Genomic DNA, 23,671 nt, shown 5'->3' with positions numbered 1-23,671 from the left:
TTTCCATTATTTTTCAATATATATTGCAAAAATGTCTAAAATTACTAACATACTAAAATTTAATAACAATGATTTTGTTTTTCAATAATTAATTGAAATAAAAAAACATAACAGTATATATATATATATATATATATATATATATATATATATATATATATATATATATATATATATATATATATATATATATATATATATATATATATATATATATATATATATAATTAATAATAATTCAATTTTATTATTAAAAACTTCACACACTACACATATAAATTAACTAAAAATTTAAACTAATAAAAACTGAAACACCTAATATTTTATATAAAAAAATTTAAAAAATAACCCATGCTCATTAAATAATAATTAAGGCTATATATTTTAGTTAAATTTTAACCTAAAAACCTAAATCACTAAAAAATTATATCCGAATTGAATAAATAATTCTGTTTTGAAATCAATTATTTTAAATAAAACTAAAATTATTAAAATTTTTTTCTAATAAATTATTTAAAATATATCTAAAATTACTAAAAACGTCTGTTTTTCAAAAAAATAAAAATTAAAACAAAACTAAACTAAAATTTTAAAGCGGCCTTTTTCTCACATAAATTATATAAAATCAAACTAAAATTAATAAAAATCTGTTTTTTTTAAATTAATTAAACAAAATTAAAATTAAAAAATATATATTAACATTCAACGAATAATATACATTAACGATAATTTATCAACGCTAACAATTAATACTATGGATTGAAGAAGAAAGAATGAAGGAAGAAGAGAATTGGCGTTTTCATCAACATGTGAGAAGAGAGAGGACCTGTCACGTGTTGATCATGCACAACAAAACGTCAATGACGTTTTGATCAACACGTCAGTGACGTTCTCCATATAACGGCGTTGACGTCTTCTTTGCGGCATTTGACAGCTCCCATAGCGCTGTTAAACTCTCCTGTTCGGTCATTTTGGTGGGTAACACCACTTTTGGCCCAATATTAAAAAAAAAAGTTTACAGTTTGTCTCAATTTAACAAGTTAGGTCTGAATAAAAAATAAAAAATAATATTATAATAATATTTTATTGATAAAAAAAATGCCAAAAGTAGTCTTTTAGACAATATAATTATTGGGCCAAAATTTTACTGGTATGAAATTTTTACTAATATTCTTTGCTCTAATAAACTGTATCAAAATATTTAAAAAATATCTTAGAATTAAAATAATTTATCATATCAATGTCATAAACACTGGTATATAAAATAATTGATTAGATAAAATAAAAACCTGTATTCAAATAATCACGACTCGTAATAATTATCTCTTAGAAGATATTTTGAGCTAAACTTTATCCTCTTCTCTCAAAAAGTTCAAGCATCCTCTCTGGCTCCACTATCTTCATTCAATTTTCATCTTATCACCAAGAACATGAGAGGGAAAAAAAAAAAAAAAGGCCAAATTACACACATCCATGCCAAGCTTCATTCATGAAGGATTCAAGGCTATAATCCAAATTTCACACTGGTTAATCAATTCCTGTCTTTCTCGTCTTCACATCCGTACCAATGTCTTCAAGATTTGTGAACAAAATCTCCTCTTTTCCTCTCATTAAAGGTTTGGCTATAATGGTTCATAAAGAATAATAAACAGAATAATCCATTTAAAATTTTCTTTATTCAGAACGTGCCTTTAGGAGCTTCAAGGAATTAATAATCATAAGTTTGAAGCTCTTTCACTATAAGAAAAATGTTGATTATCATTAAATTTATAGGAGCATTAACGAAGATAATTTGCCGATAAACTTATTACTATCAAAATAAGCCGATAACAAAACTCTCGCTGGTAACTAGTTACCGACGGATCAAATTTTGTAATCTGACGATAATTATCAACATATTTTTATGACGGATTGTGCGAAGAGGGTGGCCAAAGAAGTATTTGGATACCAGTGAAAATGTTCTGCCGGTAATTTTGATACCACACTGTATTGTTTTGCGTTGATTTACCATCGGATTTTTTCACCGATAAATTCGATAGTAAATTTAATTATTTTTCTTATTTTTAAATTTTTAAACACAATTAGTCAAATCCTAAATAATGGAAATCAAATAAGGATTTTATTAAATATCAAGAATACGTACAAAATAAAAAGTTAAATAAATAATATACAATTAAATAAAGTAAAATAAAACTCTAATTACTAGGAATCCTGATAATCGTCGTTATCATCACCTTGGTCCTGCTGAGGTGGCAGTCTAAGTAGTGATGTCGGTGTCCCTCTAGCAGCGCTGCTACCATCAATGAGCATTTGCTCTTGGTATACCGTCATTTGTTGCCGCATCTGCTGAATCTACTCCAGCTTCACAGTTCGCATAAATCCAACCATTCTCTTATTCCTCAAGTCCTCAATTGACAATCAAAACTCAATTAATTTCACCAAATATCATAAACATAATATCAAATTAAAAAAAATACCCAAATAACTAACAATAATAGTTGTTGGAAATGCCTAATCAAATCTCTTTCTCTTTCATTTGTTTGATTTTATTATTATTACTTTATCGATATGTAATTTATTATTTTGATATTTGATTAAATTGATTTAAAGATTGGAATGATCTCTTTTATTGTAAATTTCTTTCAATTTTAGAATTAGTAAACTACTAATTTAGACATCAAAAGATTAGATAACATTGATAATTTAGTCCAAAAATAATAAATACATCATTCATTCCTAAAAAAATATTTCAAAATATTTTAAAATCTAAGTAACAAAAATAGGTCATTTTAAGACATTCTGTCAAATAATGTTCATATTTAATTATGTGTACATTTATTTTTTATTTAAGGACTAAATTATTAATATTAGATTGACGGGTTACTCATTCTAACATAAAATTAAAATTGAAATTTAGAATACTAAAAATAAGAATTTGAAGGTAAAATAAGTTAGGGTTTAAGGATTACCTAGAGATAGTGGCGGCATAGAGGACTTCTCCAGCGTGGTGCAGCACGAATGGTGCGGCGGCAGTGATGACAACCTACCTGGAGGGAGGGAGCAAGGATGCGTTTAGGGTTTCCTTTAACTAAAATTGAAAAAAAATAATATGGAGAGAGAGGAGGACAACCTACCTGGAAGAAGGAGCAGCAGCAGCAGCAGAGCAAATGGCGCGACACAGCTCCTCACGCAACGCAATGAGTTCCAGTCGAATCCACGAAGTCCTTGGAGGCTATTGGTGGTGGCCAGCACTGGCATAGGTGACTGTCGGAGGTGGTTGGCGTTGTGTGTGTGTGTGTGAGAGAGAGAGATGTTGTTTTGAAATGAAGGGGGAAGGAACATGGTTTGAATTTAGGACATATTTACCGTCGGATGTAACACCCTATCACACTAATCTTTACCTCATGTCGTAAAGGAAAAGGTGATAACGCGTCACGATAGTTCTAAAACTCATAATATAGTATATAATCAAGAAATAGTATAACTAGAAGCTTGATGAAAGAAATAAAGGATCAAAGACTCATAGAATAGAGATACAAAGTACGAAGCGTTCACACATAATAACTAAACACGTTGGCACAAAAAGCACAAAACATAATATATAGAAAACCTTGTAGATAGCTCCAGGATACACAAGGTAATAACTAAAATAGACAAGATATATATATATATATATATATATATATATACAATATGCAATAGAGAACTAGACATAGCCTGCGGAGTTTAGGTTGGCTAGTCAAAATAGAAATAAGCAGAGTTTTTATATTTAAAATACCTAACATCCTATCTCTCAATGTTTTCAAAATAAAAGCCTCTAAGGCAACAAAATATATAAAAGTGAGAGACTACAAGATAAATCAAAACGGAAAGCTGGATCATCCTCCACTCTGTCACCATCCACAAACTCATCGAGGTGGGTTGCGACCTGCATTTGAAAAACAACAACATATGGTATGAGAACTAGAGGTTCTCAGTATGGTAACAGTGCCCAATAGATAAGATATAAGGTTTTGGGAAGCCAAAGGCAATCCTAGAACTCCACATCGATACCGATATTCAAACTTAATGAAATATATATACAAATCATAAATAGGGTAATTTAACTTAAGGAATTTCTAACTAATTCTAGTCACCGCTATCCCACAGCCTTCGCTAACCTATCTTCCATGGGATCCCATCGCCACCGCCTACCAAGCCTCCTCAATCCCAGCAAAAAGCACAATTAATGCAAACAAGTAAAGCACACGTAATATACATATACATCAAGTGAAACAAATAGCAAGTAAGCATGTGATTCATTTAGGCATAACTCAAGTAATTAAAGCAAGCAAGCATGTAAAAGATGCATATGATGAATGCTTATCCTATTTGGCTTGTGATATCACTTTTCGGTTCAACTATCAACCCGACACATTCTTTCGGATGTAGCCTTTCTGCCACGTCCAGGGATATAATGCCCTACTCACTTTTCTTGGCGCTTCCTGGTGCATAATGTCCAGCCCACTTATTTCTATGCCCCGTGGATATAGTGCGCGGCATACTCTTTCGGGTTATAGTGCTCGATTTCACTCTTGCGGCAGAGAAGGTTATATGAGTGGGAGACTGCCACAACCCTCACATCTGAACATAGGCGGGAGACTGCCACGCCTCTACGCCGGCGCCACTATCTCGACAAGCGAGATTCACCACCGTCCTTGCCCAAGGCACATAGTGACTTACCAAAATAATGTATCATCATAACTTAACCCAGAGATATAGTGCTCTACACACTATCGTTCCAAGGATATAGTGCCGGGTATACTTTCAATATCTAACAAGTCCATCGTTCCTTTTCAAGTTCTAAACTCATCATAAACATCATCAATTCTCAATTCATATTCTCATTCCATTCTCAACTCATTATCAATGTACTACTCCACAACTCAACTCTCATTAAGTTCATCCACCCGTTTCCCAAAACCTAAGTCACCAGCTCTAAATTCATAACTAATTCCCTTTTTAATTCACTCATTGTGTTCTCCTTTAATTCAAAGCCTAAATGATAGCTAAGAGGTCTTAAACAAGTGTATGTTATGGAAGTTTGCAAGCTTGCCGGGAAGGTAAAACAGTTAAAACAGACTTTTGATTGAAAAATAGGACCTATGCATATGCATTGATAGTTGTGCATATGCACGCACAATAAAAATTTTCCAACTTGTGGCTACAAATGGCAGTGTGCGTATGCATACACCAAAAGGCTTTTCCGACTTGTGCGTACGCATGATGTTGTGTGTACGCACAACTTGCAATTTTTTTAGGGTGTGCTTGTGCACGGACTGTGTGCGTGGGCACACACCATAGTTTCAAGTTTTCTGCATCATCATAGAATTCAAATTTTTTACTATAACTTCCAACGTTTATAACTTTCTCCACAAAACTCTGATTTTCCTCATCTTTATACCGTTTTAAAGCTCTCACAATCATCTTTAATTTAAATTAAAGTTCATTCAATTCTAAACTCCAAGAGACAAGTTATGACCTGTCAAAGTTAGTTAAAAACAAAATTTTATCCAAACCTCAAAAACACCACATCTCTCAATTCAAAACCAATTTACTCACAAACTACACAATGCCAAAACAGCCCAAAACTCTATATCAAACATTCCTCAACCATTCCTCAATTATTCAACCTATATCACATCAATGCTCCTGAATTTCCATTAATCCACATCAACATCACCTCAATATTTAACATTAATCATAATCAACATCCATACTCAACAAAATATCATCATAATCATTTTTCAACACATACAACTCATTTAACCTTCATCATAATTCATATATCTCACATTTGAAAACTCCATATCATCATCACCATCATACAACTTATCTTCAAATATAAAATTCACATACAATTAATTACACACCCAAACATTTAATCCTTTCTTAAAAGCTACTAGCCTAAGTTTCACGAAACATTACATATTAACTAAAGGAAACCGAAACTATATCTTGATGTGCATATGCTTACAAGCCTTGCAAAATCTTATTTTTTTGTGAGTGTTCTTTTTCTATCTTTGGACAAACTTTTTTTTATCAACTATTAATTCAGTTTGAACTACTTTCTTTTTCACTTTAAAACCTTCTTTTAAGCAAAGAATATATTTCCATCGAACACTTTGCTTATCTTTTGTTTTAGTTGAATTGCTGACACTAAAACCAACAGCATATGCGTACCTTTTGTAAAATTCTCCTCCATCTCCAGTCGTATCGAAGACCATGCCAACCTTCAGTTTCAATTCATCTTCATATTTTGGAATCCATTCTTCTAATGCGTTTAATGTATTATTTAAGCTATTTGAATGCACATCTGAATCAACTTCATTATCTTGAATTTTCATTAAAATATACCTAACAAATTAAAATTCTTTCTAATATGCATAAAAAAAACTTAAATTTAATTAATTTTACACATTTTATAAAATAAAAACTTATATTTAAATAAGTAAAAAATAAAAAGCTTTCACATAATTAAAAAAATATATACAAGCAATATTTTAAAGAAATTGTACTAATATAAAAATATTTTATTTTTGAGATCACATTCATTTACACTGAATAAAAAACACACATACAACTTTGTCTACTTTGAATATGAATAAAAGGTGACAATAGTAACTAACAACTCAGATACCAGAGGGAGCAGCAATGAAAACGTAGAGAGGAGCTGTGGCAACAACTAAAGTGGCGAGTACAAGGAGGAGCGATGACGGTGACGAGACTAGTAGTGAAAGAAATAACGCATCACAAGGAGACGTTAAAAAATTAGGAATTTAATTTTTGGTATCCAAACGCCATAAGAGAAGAGAAAAGGATGTGAGAGGGAACCCACTTTTGGTTAGAGAAAGAGAGGAAAAAGTAATTTTAATTTTAATTTTAGCTTTTAAAACAAGTTTAATCTTGCCTGTTAAATTTAATCCAATAATAATAATTGTATTCTCACATTCTCCTTATTTAAATAAATTAAAAAATATTTTATTTACTGAAATAAATAATTTTAAAAATTTTTACGAAAATATGTAGGATGACTTATCTCGTTTACAGTATAAACGAGATAAGTTTACATGTATCTCCTTTACACTGTAAACGAGATAAGACAGTGAGAGTAAAGACACGTGTATATTGATGCGTGAGTATCTTTCCTATCTTTTGCTAGTGAATTTGCATTTAAATTGTTGAATTTAATAAAGAATTAATTATATTTTAGCCACTATGGATGCTATTTTGAGTTTTGTGCAATACTGTTTATTGTAGGTAGCATTCGGTTGGATTTGATGGAGTTTCTGCAGCACAAGAATCAAAGGAGATGGCAGCGAGGAGCGACGCGTACGCGTGATTTGAAGATTTGCTCAGCGATGCGTGCGCATGACCGACGCGTCCGCGTGACTCGCAGAAAAGACCATCGACGCGTACGCGTGACTGACGCGTACGCGTGACATGCGCCACGTGCAGGAAACGCAGAAAAATGCTGGGGGCGATTTCTGGGCTATTTTAACTCAGTTTCCAGCCCAGAAAACACAGATTAGAAGCTGCAGAATGGACAAAATAAGTGGTCCCCACCCATCAATTGAAGACTTGATTATTTAGTTAATTTTGATTTAAATTCAAATTTGAATTCTAGGAAAAGATATTATTTTAATTTTAAAAATTAGATTTTAAATTTATTAGGATTAGTTATAAAAGAGAGAAGAAACCTCTCTTTTGAAGGAGGTCCTGGGGAGGATCTCATCCTATTCCAAATTTACATTCCGTATTCCATAACATTCTACCATGAGCAACTAATCCTCCATTGTTAAGGTTAGGAGTTCTGTCTATTTGTATGTATTGATTTTATTGTTTCTCTATTTTAATTCATGTCTTGATTTATATTTAAGAATTGTTTTCGTTCTTTATTTTATGAATTTGGATGAAACGGAAGTATGACCCTCTTTCTATTTGAGTTCTTGTATAACTTGAAAAAGTTCTTTACTTGAACAACAGCTTGAAAACAAATTCTCCTAAATTTTAATTATCTGGATTTAACGGGATACGTGACATATAATCCTTTTATTTTTTGGGTAATTAGAGTTTTTGTGGCATATAAACTGGAATTTGATCATCATTCTCTAATTGGAATTAATTGACCAAGGAATTGGCTTTTGATGAATTTTAGAGGAGACTAGGAAGGTCTAAGAAATTAGGGTCTAGTCACATATAGTTTGCCATAAATTAAATCCTACATGATTAAAATAGTTAGTAAGAAAAATAATTCCAGAAAAATAGATAACTCTGAAGCCTTAACTATCTTCTCCATATTTTCTTCCCAAAGTATTTACTTGCCTTTCTTCAATATTCTTTATATTGTTTAATGTCTTTTATATTGCATCTCAATACCATTTTCTGTTTGTCTAACTAAGCCTATCAAACACTATTGTTGCTTAATCCATCAATCCTCATGGGATCGACCCTTACTCACGTAAGGTATTACTTGGTACGACCCGGTGCACTTGCCGGTTAGTTTGTGGGTTAGAAATTTCGCACCATATATTTTGTTTATAGTGTAAACGAGATATACGTAAAATTATCTCGTATACACTGTAAACGAGATAAGACAGTGTGAGACCTATATATAGATGCCTTTTACAGTGATTTTCTGGGCCCCATTTTCAACCTTTCCACCACTTTCTCCTCTCTTCTTTCATTTTCTGACCATATTATTGAGTAAGACGAAGATGACGCGCGCAGATACACGTGATCCGGACATCAATCGACTGAACGCGACATGACACGTCGCTGGGATAGCCAACTTTGCGGTTAGTTTTGTTATCTTGACATTTATGTTATCCCATATATTTATAGCCATGGTTAGGATGCTTGCCAAAAATTAGAATACAATTTATGGTTTAGGTGGCTAAATGTATCGTTAGCAACAGGTCACTGATAGGGTATAATTTTAGGAATGTGGTTCTGATTTTTTTGTAATGAAGTTTTTAAGTACATAATTATTAATTTAGATATTAAATATTGGGGTAGATGTTTTCTAACCTTTGAAGTTAATTTATTAGTTACAAGTTTCTTAATTTATTAATTTAGTTATTAACTATTCAAGTAAAAGTTATTTTTTAGTGAACAATTATGTAATTTTGTATATACCTAAATTAAATTATTAAGTAAAAGTTTGTTAATTAGATTATTAATTACTTTAGTTAATATTTTTATTTTAAGTAACGTATTGAAAAAATGTTTATTAATTAACTAAGTAAATATTAACGTAAAAAGTTTTATTGACATAAATTCAGTTAGTACACATGTGTAAATTTCTGTTAAATAAATATATATAATAGTTAACTCAGTTTGTTATGTTAATGCACATATACAATATTTTTCTAATTGTGATCATTTATTTTTTGTCAGAGGCCTCGCTTACTTCTGCCTCGGCAAATGAGTCACACACTTCCACCACCAGACGCCATTGTCCTGTATTTGAGGGAGGCTAGTTTTGGCGGTGCCTCTTAGGGACTTCGTGTTTGACAACTCCCTAATACGACATTCGTGGAGCACTGGCGTCCGGAGACCCACACGTTCTACCTGCCATGGGGTGAGGCCACTATCATCCTGCAGGACGTTGCGTACCACCTCGAGCTACGCGCATACGGGGAGCCAGTGGGGTGTTTTCGTAATTTCTATAGATAGTACAGCACCGAGACATGGGAGTTGGTGGAGTGACTACTCGGTGCTAGGCCTCCAGTGGTTCCGCAACAGGGAGCGCAGAGGAAGGAGTCTTTCTCATTGAAGCTTATATGGCTTCGAGACCGAGTCTGCCATATGCCCGAGACGGATGATCCAGAGACACTTCAACAGATAGTATGCGAGATGTTACATCTTTGTTGAATCTACCAGCCTAGTCTGCCATCTCTTGCAACAAACCTTTCAAGGCATCCATGTACCACTCGTACCCAACCTTGCTTGGACAATAAGCAGCATTTATGAGGTATCGCTTGCCCTCGGCGGACTTGAAACGAGACATAAAATTTGCGGTCATGTGTCTAACACAATAAGTATGGAACGTCCTGGGAGGTTGCCAACCACTATCATTGGCCCTCAGTGCAGCCTTGATCGCTTGGGATCTGTTAGAAATAATCAATAGGCCTTCCTGTGGGGTGACATGTCGTCTCAAATTAGTCAAGAAGAAAGACCATGACTCTATACTCTCAGACTCCACAATTGCAAAAGCAATAGGAAGGATATTGTTGTTGCCGTCTTGTGCCACTGAAATAAGCAACACACCACCGCATTTGCTATACAAATGCGTGCCATTGACAGAAACAAACAGCTTGCAATGCTTGAAAGTCTCAACACAGGATGGGAATGCCAAGCATACTTTGTCAAACATTCTACAGTCGCGGACCATAAGGTTCCCATCATAGTCTGGTAAGACCCCGAGCTCACATATTGTTTTGGGACAACAACTCTGCAGTGCTTATAACAGTTTCGACATCTTGTTATATGACTCCTCCCAATGTCCGTATATCTGTGAAATTGCCTTTTACTTCGCCATCCAAACCTTTCTATATGAAGATTTGAAGTGATAGAGTTGCCGAACTGCACCCTACAGGACAAGGATGCTAACGGATGGGTTGGACTGTATCAACAGCAGAATGACATTGCAGATGAGGCTATTGTCCAACTGTCGATGGTCTTAGGACATGGTGGGTGTTAATTGCTAAACACATATGTGCTCCACTAACCCTCTGGACCTCCCTAACGAAATAAAACATTCATGATTGGAAACTACACCAGATATAACAATCATAAATGAGTAAATACGCCACAATTAAAATTGACCTCACCAGTATCTGAGGTTCTGTCAGAAGGTTACACGGAGACTCCAGGGACATCCAGTTGCAACTTGGCGACAATGCATATGGTACTTTAATTGATCAAATTCGACCACTCAGTACTCATCACTTCTGCGAATGCTGTAGCTCTTCACACCCTGCATCACTGCATCTCTGCTTTTGAATTTGTGGCCGACCCAAAAATCCACATCACCATCTAGGTTGTAATCGTCTTCCCCGATGTTGGAAAACGAAAATTTCTCATGCATCGCATCTAGATCTAATGCATGATAGTGGCTTGGTACATCTGTTAGTGCCGGAATCGGGTGGGGAAGAGGCAAAACATAGCGCACCGCTGCCTCTGCCGGTGTCTCTGGTACGAACTCCTTCTCATTATCATCTTCAGAAGAACCACTCTCGTTGCTATCCGCAACATACTCTTCGTCGGAGTCTTCATCATCCACATCTATATCTTCCACTGGACTAGCAATATGAATCGGGGGTGGTGCGAGAGGTAGGTCATCTTACACGAAGGTCGAGTGGACAGATCCACCGCCACCAACATCACCAACTTCGGCAGAAAGCTCAATGACTTGTTCTGCCATGATTCTCCCATAGATGTCAAACATGAAGCGCACATGCTCGTCGCCCTGAAGTCAAAACAAACGAAACCGAAAAACTCCATTTTCCAACGGTGTTAGCAACATATACCCCACCCGTCTGATCTCTTTTCTCCCTACACCACCAACGTTACTCAATATCAGATTCTTCAACTCGGACAAGGAACTTATTCGTCGAGTGTGGAATACTAACGGATTATCACACTCAAATATTACCCTATTATTACTGTTTCTCATACGACAATTGGGATACACACAGACACACCACATATCCGCTACTATTGAACATTTTTGCCTATTTTTTTGGAAGAAAAACAAATGAGAAGAAGATATGAAATGTACGTGGAGAATGCAAAGGGTTGTACATCCTTTTATAACCGTTGAAAATTTATCTTATTGTATTTCGTTTACAGTGTAAACATTATAATTTACCACGTATCGTAAACGAGATAAGTTTACATGTATCTCATTACATTGTAAACTAGATATACACATGTCATCCTCACTGTCTTATCTCGTTTATAGTGTAAACGAAATACGTGTAAACTTATTTATTTTAGTAAATAAAATATTTTTTTAATTTATTTAAATAAAAAATCTTATATATATATATATATATATATATATAAAATAGTAATTTAACTTTTAACCATTGTTCCGCTCCTTCTTGTTGCCTACTTCCCAGTTAACTTTTGTTAAGTCTCAAAATTGAACAACACCCCTACTCCAAATTTGTGTGTCCCCATTTTCTCTCTCCGGAATTCCCCCTTTTCTCATTCACACTCATACTCTGCATCTCTCCTTCTGTAGGCAGAGGAAAGGAAACGGGGGGCAGTGGGTGACGCCGGACACCGGCCGCCGAGGGGTGCCAATGGAATCCAATGAGCAGGGTGGCGCGGGGCAAGGAGCAGGAAACACGGACTTCCATCTCCCCGACGAGATACTGTCCGTCATACCCACTGACCCGTACGACCAGCTTGATCTCGCCCGCAAGATAACCTCCATGGCTATCGCTTCCAGGGTCTCCTCCCTCGAGTCCGATGCCGGCCGCCTCCGTCAGAAGCTTCTCGACAAGGACCGCCTCATCTACGACCTCCAGGAGCGCGTTTCCGCCCTCACCCATGCCTGCCAGGAAGCTGATTCCAGGTGCAAGGCTGCTCTTGATGAAAATGTACTTCGCTTCTCCCTTTTAACTATTCTCTCGCTATACATTTTCTTGCTCTTGTCTAGGAGTTTGGAGGGGGAGAGAGAGAGAGAGGGAAAGGGAAAGGAAAAGTTTCTAGTGTAAACCCTTTCCCTCCCCGTCCTTCAAACCGTCAATTCTCGAACAATTCCTAAAGGGTTGTTTCTGAGCGAAGATTTTGGAAGAAAGGGCGGGAATGAAGGATTTTTATTTTAAATTTTACACTACTAACTTTGTTCAACTCGCGAACAATGCCAACGTTTCTTTAGGGTTTTGTTGGGTTTAGGTTATATTTATTTTTACTTAACGAGTAAAACCTCATCCCAACCCTGGCCATTTCACAAAAGAACGAATAGCCCCCTCACCAAATCGTTCAATTGGGACAAATAGTCCCTCAGAATCGACGTTTTCCTCCATTGTGGCTACCATCTCCTCTGCTCCGCAACTACCATGGTGGTCACAATCTCCCTTCTGCGGTCTCCTCCTTTTTCCTCATTCTCCTCTTCCTCTGCCTCAAAAACTCAGGGAAAAACACTGCATAATTCCATCTTCTGACTCTAATTCCATATTCTCCTTCTGTTCCTGGACATTTCTCGAAGATGCTACAGATGCAGTGGGAGAAATTGGTGACGCAGTGCTTTTGGGCGACGTAGAATGCCAGGGCCAGATAGGGTGGTGGTGGTTTTGTGAATGGAACTCGAAGTCGGAAGAGACAAGCAGTTCCTCTGGCTCCTGACTATGGGAGTTGCAGTGGTAGCCGCAGGCAAAGCACTTGATGGAACTTGGAAGTAGGGTGTCCAACTTCCTCTGCGGCACTTGAGATGGAGACACTTAAAGATGAGGAGATTGTTTCTGCTTTTTCTATATATTTGCCAATGGAGAAGAAGAGGAGAAGGAAAAGTAGTGAGGGGGCTATCTTTATTTATTTATTTATTTCAATCATTTGGTTGAAGTAAGAAGTTATAATTGTGATTTTAGTTGGGTATGCTTGTGGTGAGAACAGCGAAAGGCTAGGACATTATCCTTGGCTGCTTGTGGGGTTAAAAGAAGGAAAAAGTGATTTGTTCTTTCTGGATTTTGTTTGGAGACACCATTAGCTGGTTATCATTAGTTAAGTAGGAACTAATATAAATAAGGAAAAGGTTAGAGAGAAAGGAGTCTTTGGCATTTGTTAGCAAGTCTTGGAGAGTCGAGGACCCCCAACCCTTAAAATCAGTGTAATCTGTCAAGGTTTCTTGGCACTTTGCCATTAATCCTACTAGTGTATTAACAAGTGCTAACCCATTTTTTGGTTTATTAAATGTGTATAATAACAAATGTGAGATTTGTCGAGATGGTAAATAATTTATGCTTCAATTAAGAGGTCTTGGTTTCAAATTTTAGAAATAGCAAATATATGTTTTATGAATTATATATGATGAATGGTATTTTCAAAAAGAAAGTTGTGCACCAAACATGTTCCGTATATATATATATGACAATAATACAAATTACTGTCTGTTTCTGTTTTTGATTCCAGTTCTACTGTTTTTATATTGTTTTATGTGAGTTAAGAATTGAGAAACTTAGGAGGAACCATGGAAGAACGGTTAGAGAGGTAATTGGAGCAAATGAATGATATAAATGCTTGAAATAACTATTATTAGTCATGGTTGGTTAGTTGTGCTTGCTAATTATTTGATATCTATTTCAACTAAAAAATATTAGCCAAAAGAAAGTTTTATATTCTAGCATTTTGGTATCACTTGTTAAGCACCACTTTTAGGAAACCATACACAAGGAGGGAGAAGGGAGATGAAAGAGCAGGTCATAATTTTTTCTGTATATCACATCTCATCTCATGGTGTAAAATTCTAGCAATTCAATGTAATGATATTATTCAAAGCATGTTTGGGAGGGAGGGTTTTGGAGTAAAAGGAAGGAAACTTAAGGTGAAGTTTTCATTTTATAAAAAGATGTTCTAATTCACAGTTTTTTAAACGAAAAAGATTAAAACAACATATGATGATAGAATCTATTTGTTGTCCTATCTTTAGATTTACAATGTTTGTGTAACTTCCTTAATTTAAACATGAATATAAGACTTTGTTTCCTCCTTCTTTTCCCCAAAGTCCTAAACCAGTTCAAGGTTTATGATATATCTTTTGTCTCTATCTTTTGGATACAGATGAAGCTTTCGAAGGAGAGAGACCAATTAGCAGCAACAGTGAAAAAGCTAAGTCGAGACTTTGCAAAGGTTTTATTTGATTTTCTGGCTCGTTTTCGATTTCCTTTGTTTCCTATGTGTGTTCTTGGCCTGTTTTTACTCTTTATAACTTGTCAGTTGCTCCGTAGTTGTTGTAGATGCTCCACTTAGTTTCACATTCCTTCTTATTGTATTAATCGTATGAGAAATATTGACTCCTTGGTTCTGTTTTCATATGTTTCATTGGCTTATTGCAATTGTATCCTTACTTCTGTATACCATAAAGCAAAATATTATTACTTTTGCATAATATTAGAAATTTTATTTTGTTTTGCATAGAAGTGTTACTATATAAAGGATGTTTGATATTGGAGAAAACACAGACGTTTGGTTTCCATTTGGAAAATCAACTTTACCTTCAAACCCCACCTAAACTAAAAGCTACTATTTGTTGCTGAGTTTGGTTTTTCTCATTGGGCACTAAAAATTAATTTTTGAAGTTAACTTTCTAATTATATCCCTAAACAAGTGAGTTACTCTTGCTTTTTTTCCCCCAAATAAATTCCACTCTTATGTTATTAAATAAATATAGATTTAAGTGACAACACTTTTTTGATAAGCGAGACACAGGGCAAATGTGTGATTCTTTGAAGATACCCAAAAAGTCTGATACAATTACAAAGAGATCTTGTCATGGGGCAGTACAATAAATAAAAATTAGAAAAAAAAAGAGTACTGTGCTTTTGGAGCTTATCATTATGTTATCCTATTATGAACTCCGGTCCAAACAAGTGCCTTAGATTTCAAAATAAGTTGATTCAAGAGAATCCTTTCAAAGTTTGGAGAGAAAGTTTGGAATTCAAAATATGGTTTTCGTGAAAATATGTTGGGGGAGTGAAGAGTTCATGTCCTACTGGCGGGTTCATTGGATAAATGCAACAATTAAGCAAAGGAAGATGGGACTCCAGTTCAAATACCTGTCTAATGTCTATCATGCACTTGATCTATCTTTTGCTAACATATTGTTTGGAGCTTCAAAACCAACTGCTATTTGGCACACACGAGCATGTGCTACATATATATTAGTAAAATAACGTTTTGTGTTTACTATTTTATATTACTGGGTGTGTGTTTTCCTCCTATATGTCTGGATAACTTAGTTTAGATTGTGAGATATCGTCCTTTTTACCCTTATTACTATGTCTAAACCTAACGGCTTCTTTTCATTTTTCCTGTTTGATAGTTGGAGTCATTTAAGAAACAACTGATGCAGTCATTGACTGATGACAGTCCATCTGTAAGGCATCAATATATTGATTTGGTCTTGTTATTTTAATTGCTAGTTATGGTGGTGCTGAAAATGACCTGTACTGTCCTCTTAAATGACATTTCTTTCTTCCTTTCATTTTCATTGCTCGTGGGACAGCAAGCCGAGACCATAGATATTGGAACCTGTGACCAATCAGTTCCAAAGGCATATCCTGATAAGGGTACTTCCTAGTTCCTACTACGCTGCTTATCTTTTTCACACATACGACATACCCTTACTGTTGACTTTATAATGTAGAAGTCAAAACTACTAACCTTGTTAAATTGTTTATTTGCTTGTTATTGTGTTGCAGATGATGTTGCAAGTGGCTATACAGTATATCATTCATATGGTGGTCCTGCAGATGTTGGTAAAACAAGGGATGAAGGTAAACAAGTTCTCAAAATATATAGATGATGTTGCTTTGGATCTTTCTTTTCCACCATTCAACCATGTTTCTCCTAAAGAAGTGCTATCATGCATAAAGCACAATAAGTAAGTTATGTATGGCTGTGTTGTTTAAGGTGGACAAAACATTGAGATAGAGACACATGGACACAAAGTTGATTTTTGTTCCAAAGACGGGACAAGACACTAGGGTGAGTTTATTTGCGTTTTCATTTTTTGTTTTCATTTTTAGTGCTTCTGTTTTCAGATTTTGTAAAGGAAAAAAAAGAGAAAACAACAAAAACAATAAAATGTGTTTTTTGTTTTCACTTTCGATTTTGCATCTTCCTTCACAAAATCCTAAAAACTGAAAACACTGAAAATAAACAGAAAATGAAAACCCAAACCAATTGCACACTAAGATGTTTGTCATGGGACACAAATTTTGTATATTTTGTGTATCTCTTAGAAAGTGCGGACATGAAGGACACAATATTTACCTCATTGCCCCCACTAGATCACCACTGAGCTGCCGGAGTGCCTATCAGGCTATAGGGTAATCGTGTCCACTTAAAATATTTTTTCCTATCCCACGCTACTACCAAATAACAAAGACAACTTTTTTCTGTCCTTGTCTCAGTGACTCTGGCCCCTCCATTTTCCCTACCAAAATGATACATAAGGGAATTAAAATACTAATCATTTTGAAAATTAATTATTTTCTATCTTCTTTTGAGCATTATATATCGATACTTCAGTGGCATATATAAAGTTTCTATGGTGAAAAATGAAATGTATTGCACTGAAGTAAACTGAAAATTGGAAAACAGGATATTTTGCTGTAAAATGAGTAGTTTGGATAATAATTGCATTTGACTGGAAAATTTTTTCAAAAATGAGTTTTAAATCCAATATAATACAGCTGGAATTTCTATGAAAATGAGCTTTCAGTTGGCTTTAAATCTGACTGATACTTATTTATTTCTTTTTGCTGTGGTTTTCTTTTCTTTTTGGGTTTGTTAGCTTCCAGGTATTCTGGTCAAAGGTTTTCTTTGACCCCATATATCACACCACGCCTTACTCCAACAGGAACTCCAAAGGTGATCTCAACAACTGAATCTCCTAGAGGTTATTCTGCTGCTGGTTCACCCAAGAAAACCTCTGGTACTATCTCTCCTACAAAACTTCCTTATGAAGCACGATCATCTCTGTCTGCGTGGTATTCATCTAGTCAGCAGTCATCAGCGGCAAACTCTCCACCTCGGGGTCGATCTGTTCCAGGTTTTGAAGATTGATTGTTAATCTACTTTAAATAATTCCTTTTTACCACCTTCCATCATAATAAAAAAGGTTGCTTGAAATCTGTCAATGCAAGCACTCAAGCTTCTTTTATCCAAGGATTTGGGGTTCTTTTTATGTTTGGGATGTTATCCACATAACTCTGCTAGTTAGGGCATTGTTTTATAGGAAGCTGTTATGTGTACCTTGAGAATGATATGAGCCAATGAGAAGGATCGAATGCAATAGAGATGGGACCCAACATACAATCATGAAGAGTTCAACCTCTACCCTTTATATTTATAGCAGGAAGAATAAAAGAGAGAAGAGAGGAAAAACTAATGCTGAGCGTTATACTGATATTTTAACTAATATGCCACCTGGCACTGGTAGTGGGAGGTTGTGAGATCATAGGCTGATTCTGTTAGAAGAGAGAGAATAGAATGAGTTATATAGGAGGGTGTGAAAATTAGAATTTCTGGGGCAAAAGTAGAGATATGCTTATGACTAGGAGGCAGACCCTATAATTTCTGGCATTGTCATTTGCTAGTTTTCTTCCTTAAAATTCAGTATACTACAAATAGATAAAGAAAAGGCTGAATCTCGTGTATATTTTGTTATAAAATTATCTTCAGTTGTTTATCCTCATAACACATAATTTGTTTAGGTCGTACCCCGAAGATAGATGGAAAGGATTTTTTTCGTCAAGCTAGGTGACATTCATTCTCCCTGTCATGCAGTGACATCTTACTTTATTTCATTTGAGAGGCTTACTGAATTGATTATTGCTTAACTTATTCAGGAGTCGTCTTTCATATGAGCAGTTTAGTGCATTTCTTGCTAACATAAAGGAATTAAATGCTCAGAAGCAAACACGAGAGGTAAATAAATATTGAATACTTGAAGTACGATATCTGGAACATGAAACAATTTCGAAGATGTTAATCATTGTTCAACATGGTTTTTGGTCTTTAGGAAACTTTAAGAAAAGCTGATGAGATATTCGGGGCAGACAACAAAGATCTTTACCTATCTTTTCAAGGACTTCTTAATCGGAATGTACGTTAGTTGATACTGAAAGCAACTTGGCCAGGAATCATTTAAACTGGTATGCCGGTCCTTGGTTACTGTTACTCTCCTTGTTGCTTATGTTGCTATGCATATCTTTTGTTATCTTAAATATAGATGAATTTGCATTTGCTGGCACAATAAGCAAGCATTTATATTATCTGCATAAGTCTTCTGTATTTCATGCAATGAGTTCAGCCACATTCCCTCACACCCTTAAAGCCCTTAAAATAACTTTTCTATATTGGGAGAATGAAAGGCTGTAGTGTAGAAATGGAACAAAGAAAGAGAAAGGAGGGGATTCATAGTCAGGGTTGGATCAAAAAGGACAAGATATGGGATGAACCTGAAGAAATGGTGGTTATTTAGAAGACCTTGTTTCATTTGATGTAGATCCACGAATACAGGGCCTCAAAGGTTAGGTGTGAGAGACCCTTTCTAATTCTCACACAATCTCAATCAACTTCTTTAGTGACTACTTTTTGGTCTTTTTCCCCATGTATCTACTAACCAGCTTGCATACTTTCTAATAGAAACTTATCCTTTCAGCTATGCATCATTTTTCCCCATGTATCTACTAACTGGGCTTATTATTCCCTGATCCGTTCCCCATTTTCTAGCACCAAGCCTATGTAATGTTTCTCTTATATGGTATAAGGGAGAGAAATTAGAAAGTAAGAGACTTTCAGAGAAAGAGAGAGAGAAGAGAAAGAGGGGGGGGGGGTGTTAACTAATTCTGCCAGCTTGGCAGAGTAGTGGTGTTGGTTAGAGAGAAATGAGATTGTATATAAAAGAGGAGAAGAGAGTTAGTGGAAATCATCTTAGGAATCAGGCTAGACAGGACCTTAGGAGAGTGGTGCTCTCTGTAATGCCCCATCTTCCATTCCATCGTCTTCTTTTCTCTACTCTAACCTCTATTTTATCTACTACCATACACTCTAATCTGCTCTATTAAAAACCTACTCGATCTGGAACTTTGGTTGGTTCTCACGCACAAATAACGGATTCTGAATGGGTGGTTGATACTTGACGGAAAATTGTCCTTCTAAGGTTGTCTGGCAAAGATGTAAATTGTTGAGTAGCGCAAGCGGAGCACTACTCCAAGGTGGCTTGGGTTCCGGCTAGTGATCGAGTATATGTGGCGTTGGAGGCTTTGGACGGGAAGGCTCAGACATGGTCTTAATGGTGGGGGATTGGACTATGTTTCCAACTTGGACGAGATTCCAATCGGATTTGCTTTGTCGATTTCCACCTAATGTAGTCCAGAAAGCATCGAGTCGACTACATCAAGTGAAGACACAAATTATAGCTCGCCAATATTTAAGCTCAGATCTGAAGGTTACAGGGAACGTGAAGGTTCTGGAAGAAAGGGATGAGGCGAAAGAAAAGACGAGAGGGAACGAGATCGTCCTGCATCAGTTGTTGTTACCACCTGAATTTCCGGTGCGACCATCCAAAGCGAATGACGAGGTTGCTGTGCGGAGGATGACACTACACAACACCTCCCTAGCAATTACACTAGTGTGTGTGTGTGTGAGAGAAAGCGAGAGAGAGAGAGTTGAGCTCAAGGAGTTTCAGCTCCTCAGCTTCCATTCCACTGTCTTCTATTGTCTACTGTAACCTCTACTTTATCTACTACCGTACACTCTATTCTGCTCTCTTATGCACTGCATTATCAAGTAAATGGACAAAAGTATACATGAAAGATTTTGGGATGGACAAACGTACACACCGAAAACATCAAAGTATACCCAAGTGATGATTTTGATGGACAAAAGTACACTCCAAGCCTTACAAACCCACTAACGATATGACACTTTTGTCTGTCCAAAACAATCTTTCGGTTGTATTTTGATATTTGCAATCTTTTGTGTGTACTTTTGTCCACTTCAAACTCTTTCATGTGTATTTTTATCCATTTACTCTTGCATTATATATTAGTTAGCTGGAATGGTGCCAGAACCTTAAAGCCTATTTCCCAAAATGGATGCTTGACTTACCTTTCCCTTTTTAATTTTTATTCCAAATTACCAACACACAAACAGTCTGATTCCTGCTGCCAACATTTTATGATCTCTCAGAGAAAGGAAGGAAGTAAAAATTTCAAGCATCACGATTATTCACTAGACCCATGAAAACTTGACAAACCAGGCGGCCAAGACCAAAAAAGCAACATAGTTTGTTCCCACCAATTTAATAAGCTCCTCTGAAAAGAAAAATCCTGTGAAGCTTGCATAATTGATTTTTTTTTGTGCTGCCACAAACAAAATTAAGCTTTGAACCATATCTGTTGTTGAAGGTCTGTGAATTGAGCTCCAAGCAAATACTCCAGATAGTTGTGTATACTGCACAACACAAGATTTTCCCTCTTGTTGAGACAGAAAGAAGAATGACACAAGGAATAGCAAAAGAACAAACAATAGAACTCTATGAAGCATAACTTTCCGATCTCCAGTCATGTTTGAAGGAAAGTCCTATATGAAAATCAGGAGCTCATGAAAAAGATAATGAACATCTAATCCTGTTCCGTAAAACATTTTTCGACAGAATCTGTAACTGAAAGTATGGGAATTCCGCTCCATCCATAATCTTATTCCTGAGACCAGCAAACTTAGTCAAGAGAAACTGATCTAATGTTGCAATGCACAGCGAAGACACCAAAGATTCCAAACAAAGAATTCCATTCAGAAAAAAAGAAAATAGCCAAAGTAAATACAGAATTGATTATGATCTTCCCCACACGAACTTGAATATGTGGGGAAATAGCATTGTCTGGCCTTCAAATCTGCAACATGTCTTTTGTAATAATTCTTTATATATATATGTATAGGAGCAAGAAATAAGATTTATATCTAAACAAACTTGGTGAACAAAGAGACCAGACCATTTATCGATGGTAGAAGCCTAAGAAGCATTTTACGGAGACCTGAGAGTAGCACTAATTCAGGACCCTCATCCAAGTTACAAAGATGGTAGAAATTCCAAGAAAAGGAATAATCTTATGCTATATAGAAAACCTGGATGTGGAAGTTATCTAAATATATGAGAAGCATCGCTTACCTTCAAGGAAGGCAAGGGTTTTAAAAAGCTTGCATAACATTGGGAAATGTAACTTCCAGTAGAATGAGTAGCAAGCATATCTGCATTAGCACTGCCCATTCTTGCTATCCAAGTTTGTTGATTGGGTAAATGCTATGGTAAAGACTAAAGAGTGAAAATTGTTTCTTTTAGTAAAGTAAAAAACCAAAAAAAAAAAAAAAATTATAATGTGCAATGCGTATGTTCTTTATATATTTGGTAAAGATCTTCATTCTCACCCAATTCTATTCTTCACGAAAAAAATTATCTTGTTCATTTTGTCCTTTTTATTCTTAGGTCTCCGGTTAACCTTTTGTTCACTAGTCATTTAACTTATTCTCTAGATTGTACGTTCTCATTCACTGAATTGACTATATTTTTGCAGATTTCGAGCTTGGAACATATGACTGGCGTCGGAAGTGACTCTATTTGGGTTCCTAGTTGTTCTGCGTCCACTATAGGGTTATAATATTTTCACCTTCATTGATGATTACTTATGCTGTAGTTGGTTATATTATTGCAGAGTTGGTTTAATACTTGCTAATATTATTTCTCTTCCTTTTTTGCTATCCACAAGACTCAAACTCAAATTCATCGTCCATTTAAGAAAAAGAGCGTATAGAATACTTGAGTTTTCTTCGTAAATAAGGAGTGAATATGGCCACCACTTTGAAAATGTCGTTCCCATACATTTTTTCCTTTTGTTGGGGTTTTACATGAATATCTTACAAATGATAGTGGCATTATGAAACGGGAGTGATAATGTTGGCTCATGAATTTTAATTAATATCTGACAATAATTATATAGTCAATTTTGTAGTTGATAGATAATTAATCATAATTGTAATATTTTTTTGGTATATATCATAATTGTAATATTAATTGCATTATATGTAAACCACAGTAAAATATTCATGTGACTTTTGTTCAATCTCAATCTTGGAAGACTAGGGTACCCAAAAATAAATTATGGACAACATAACAGTAAAAAAAGAAATTTTTTTAACAGAATTAAAAGAAAAGAAGCTAATCCTGATTGTGAAGATTGAAAATGTACTTGAAGCTATACATAAAAAATTTTTAAATATGCAAACTCGGTATGTAAATTCAAACTTTTTATTATAAAATAGTTTATTAATGAGACATATTTGTTAATTATATTGCATGCTTGTATAGCGAGTTCAAATTGTTGAAGTGCATGCATGTTTCATTTATCTGCATCTATTTGATATGATTAAGGTACCCTTTGCTAGTTAGATGAAGGAATTTTGATTGGATACCAATTATTAAGGTACCTTTTACAAAGAAGACGAATTACTAAAACTTTAGATACCAACTAATTTAGATAGTTTATATGAACATATGTGTAATTTTTCTATGTTGGCATGCATTATTTTGTTTACTAACAAAGTATTTTGTATCATTTAAAAGAATACAATCTAAATTAATCATATTAATGTTGTAAACTCTATTGCCTAAAAGTAGAACTTCAATAGCATCAAACCTTTGTACTATACAGTTTTTAAAAGTCAAAGATAATTTTATTATCTTCATCACACAATTGACTTACACTAAGCAGGTTATTCTTAAGACTTTTGACAAGTACTATATTATCTACCGAAGAAGATTCACTCTTACCAACTTTGCTGATACTAACACCTTTTCCTTTGTTGTTGTCAAAATACTACGCTTTCTCTTTTT

At 35.1% G+C, this 23,671-nt stretch overlaps 1 protein-coding gene across 1 annotated transcript; it reads left to right on the top strand.

The window, feature by feature from the left end:
- Positions 1-12,117: 12,117 nt before the first annotated feature.
- On the top strand, positions 12,118-22,539 carry LOC112737952 (uncharacterized protein At4g15545). The gene is made up of 10 exons (XM_025788128.3): positions 12,118-12,653; positions 14,833-14,901; positions 16,094-16,147; positions 16,277-16,340; positions 16,473-16,547; positions 17,570-17,827; positions 18,492-18,537; positions 18,627-18,705; positions 18,800-18,932; positions 22,356-22,539. The coding sequence occupies exons 1-9, from the start codon at positions 12,354-12,356 to the stop codon at positions 18,890-18,892; spliced, it is 1,038 nt and encodes a 345-aa protein (XP_025643913.1). The 5' UTR covers positions 12,118-12,353; the 3' UTR covers positions 18,893-18,932; positions 22,356-22,539.
- The last annotated feature ends 1,132 nt before the right edge of the window (positions 22,540-23,671 follow it).

This window comes from Arachis hypogaea, chromosome 13 (genome assembly GCF_003086295.3).
Source record: "Arachis hypogaea cultivar Tifrunner chromosome 13, arahy.Tifrunner.gnm2.J5K5, whole genome shotgun sequence".
Taxonomy (NCBI): Eukaryota; Viridiplantae; Streptophyta; class Magnoliopsida; order Fabales; family Fabaceae; genus Arachis; species Arachis hypogaea.
This window is presented reverse-complemented; position numbering and strand designations above follow the sequence as displayed.

Excerpts from the sequence above, each read along its gene's own strand:
- LOC112737952 (XM_025788128.3), top strand. The coding sequence starts at position 12,354 with ATGGAATCCAATGAGCAGGGTGGCGCGGGGCAAGGAGCAGGAAACACG. Across the intron at positions 16,148-16,276 it reads TGACTGATGACAGTCCATCT|CAAGCCGAGACCATAGATAT; the intron begins GTAAGGCATCAA and ends CTCGTGGGACAG. Across the intron at positions 18,538-18,626 it reads GATTTTTTTCGTCAAGCTAG|GAGTCGTCTTTCATATGAGC; the intron begins GTGACATTCATT and ends TAACTTATTCAG.